This window comes from Onychomys torridus, chromosome 21, assembly GCF_903995425.1.
Source record: "Onychomys torridus chromosome 21, mOncTor1.1, whole genome shotgun sequence".
In the NCBI taxonomy this organism is placed as follows: Eukaryota; Metazoa; Chordata; class Mammalia; order Rodentia; family Cricetidae; genus Onychomys; species Onychomys torridus.
Window position 1 is genome coordinate 1,435,688 of NC_050463.1, and position 2,518 is coordinate 1,438,205.

Sequence of the window (2,518 nt, forward strand, 5' to 3'; positions counted from 1 at the left end):
GAGATCCAGGACAGCCGGGGCGGCACAGAGAATCCCTGTCTCAAAAAACCAAAACAAACAAATACATGAAAATACACATTAAATCAGGCAAGAGGCGGGAGGATTGCTGCGAGTTCGAGGTCCCGGGACTCCTTGAGACGGGGAGAGACGGACACAGACAACAGGGAGAGGGAGAGGCGCTCCACCCCAGAACAAAAACCCCACCGAGGCAGGCGGGCTGCGCGCCGCCCTCCGCACAGCAGGGGGCGCCAGCAAGATTCGGGAAACCGGAAGCGCGCGCGGCCGGGGGCGTGGCCTCCCGGCGGAGCTCGCGATAACTGCGCAGGCGCCGCCAGCGCTCCCTTTTCCGAGCCGCCGCCAAGATGGTGAGTGGAGGTCTCGGCGCGCTGCGGGCTGCATCGGCCGCCATCCGCGCGGGGACGGGGGCGCGGGGCTCGGGGGCGGGCGCGGGGCGCGGGGCCGGGCGCGGGAGGGGCGGCTGCGGGCGGACGCGGGCCCCGCTGACCCCGGCCCGCGCCCGTGCAGGCTGAAGTGGAGCAGAAGAAGAAGCGGACCTTCCGCAAGTTCACCTACCGCGGCGTGGACCTGGACCAGCTGCTGGACATGTCCTAGTAAGGGCCGCGGGCTCCGCCTCGCTGTGCGCGCGTGGACCGGGCCGGGGGGGGGGGGAGCCGCCGGGGGGGGCCGCCTCGGACCCGCGCCCGGACCCGCGTGCGCAGCCGCGCTCTCCTGTCCCCGCAGCGAGCAGCTGATGCAGCTCTACAGCGCCCGGCAGAGGCGACGCCTGAACCGCGGCCTGCGGCGCAAGCAGCACTCGCTGCTGAAGCGCCTGCGGAAGGCCAAGAAGGAGGCGCCGCCCATGGAGAAGCCCGAGGTGGTGAAGACGCACCTGCGCGACATGATCATCCTGCCCGAGATGGTGGGCAGCATGGTGGGCGTGTACAACGGCAAGACCTTCAACCAGGTGGAGATCAAGGTGAGTGCGGCCTGCGGCGTGGGCGGGACGGGTCTGGGCGCGGGCGGCTGCCCCCGGCCCTGCGCACCCCGGCCCTGCGCACCCCCACCCTGCTCACCCCCACCCCGGCCCTGCGCACCCCGGCCCTGCGCACCCCCACCCCGGCCCTGCGCACCCCGGCCCTGCGCACCCCGGCCCTGCGCACCCCGGCCCTGCGCACCCCCACCCCCGCCCTGCGCACCCCGGCCCTGCCCACCCCGGCCCTGCGCACCCCCGCCCTGCTCACCCCGCCTCTGCTCCCCACCCACAGCCCGAGATGATCGGCCACTACCTGGGCGAGTTCTCCATCACCTACAAGCCCGTGAAGCACGGCCGGCCGGGCATCGGCGCCACCCACTCCTCCCGGTTCATCCCCCTCAAGTAGCTGTGCCAATAAAGACTCGTGTTTGGTTCCCGGGTTCCGCCTCCTCCTGCGGGTCTGGGCAAGTGGGTCCACGGGTAGACTGGGCGACCCCGAGCTGAGTGCCGGGAGGTCTGCTCACCGGGGGGCTGGGCCAGGGTTCTGACACGTGGAGGGACGTTTGCCCAGGCTAGCCCCTCCCAAGTCTAGCTTTCTCTGGTGGGAGATCTGGGTTGTGTGTCCTGCACTGAGGGAGACTGGGATCGCCTGGAACTTGAGGCGCCGTGGGTGCTGGATACTGAGCCTGGGTCCTCAGCAAGAGCAGCCGATGCTTCCTCCCCCAGCACCAGACCGGGGACACCCCCCGAGGCCGCAGTACAGAGGGTGGGTCGGCAGCGTGTATGGGGCCATGTTAGAACACGGAAGGACGCCGGGCGGTGGTGGCGCACGCCCGTAATCCCAGGCAGAGGCAGGCGCATCTCTGAGTTCGGGGCCAGCCTGGGCTACAGAGTTCCAGGAAAGGCGCAAAGCTACACAGGGAAGCCCTGTCTGGGAAAACCAACAACAAAAATAGAAGGGAAGAAATGGGCAAAGATGAAATTAAGGCCCCTGGTCCTAGTCAACACCAAAGCCTCCCAGGAAGTGTCCGCGGTGGCTTCTCCGCCCATCTTCACACCTGTTCCCAAGCCGGCTGCCCCACCTCCCCCTGCACAGACTGCGGCCTTTCCCAGTTCAGTCCCCTCTCCGGGGTCGCCTGCTCCCACGCTGCCTTCTGTTCAGAGCCCAGCGTTGGCCTGGGTTACCTCTCCGGCACCTGGCGGCCCTGCCCCAGCCTCCCGAGTCCCGCCCTACATGACTTCGGTTGTTTTGGGCTTTTCTGAGACGAGGTCTCTGTAGCCCAGGCTGGCCTCGACCTCCGATCTCCTGCCTCTTCCAGAGCGCTGGGATCCACGCGTGTGCCGCACACACGGGTCCAGAGCAGCTTACGCACTCGGTCGGCCCCCTGCGTCCGTCCCCCTGGCCGGCCCGTGCGCCGCGGGGTGGCGCGCCTCCCCACGCTCAGCGCCCCTAGGCCCATCAGACGTCCCCGTCTTACACTCCATCCTCAGTCTCGGGTCACCCCTCCCCAGAGGGACGGCCCCTCCCGGTCTGCGCAGGCGCAA

General features: G+C 69.1%; 1 protein-coding gene across 1 annotated transcript; it reads left to right on the forward strand.

The window, feature by feature from the left end:
- The first annotated feature begins 290 nt into the window (after positions 1–290).
- Rps15 (ribosomal protein S15) lies at positions 291–1,412 on the forward strand. Its single transcript, XM_036170587.1, has 4 exons — positions 291–365; positions 526–611; positions 742–976; positions 1,266–1,412. The coding sequence occupies exons 1-4, from the start codon at positions 363–365 to the stop codon at positions 1,377–1,379; spliced, it is 438 nt and encodes a 145-aa protein (XP_036026480.1). The 5' UTR covers positions 291–362; the 3' UTR covers positions 1,380–1,412.
- Positions 1,413–2,518: the final 1,106 nt, after the last annotated feature.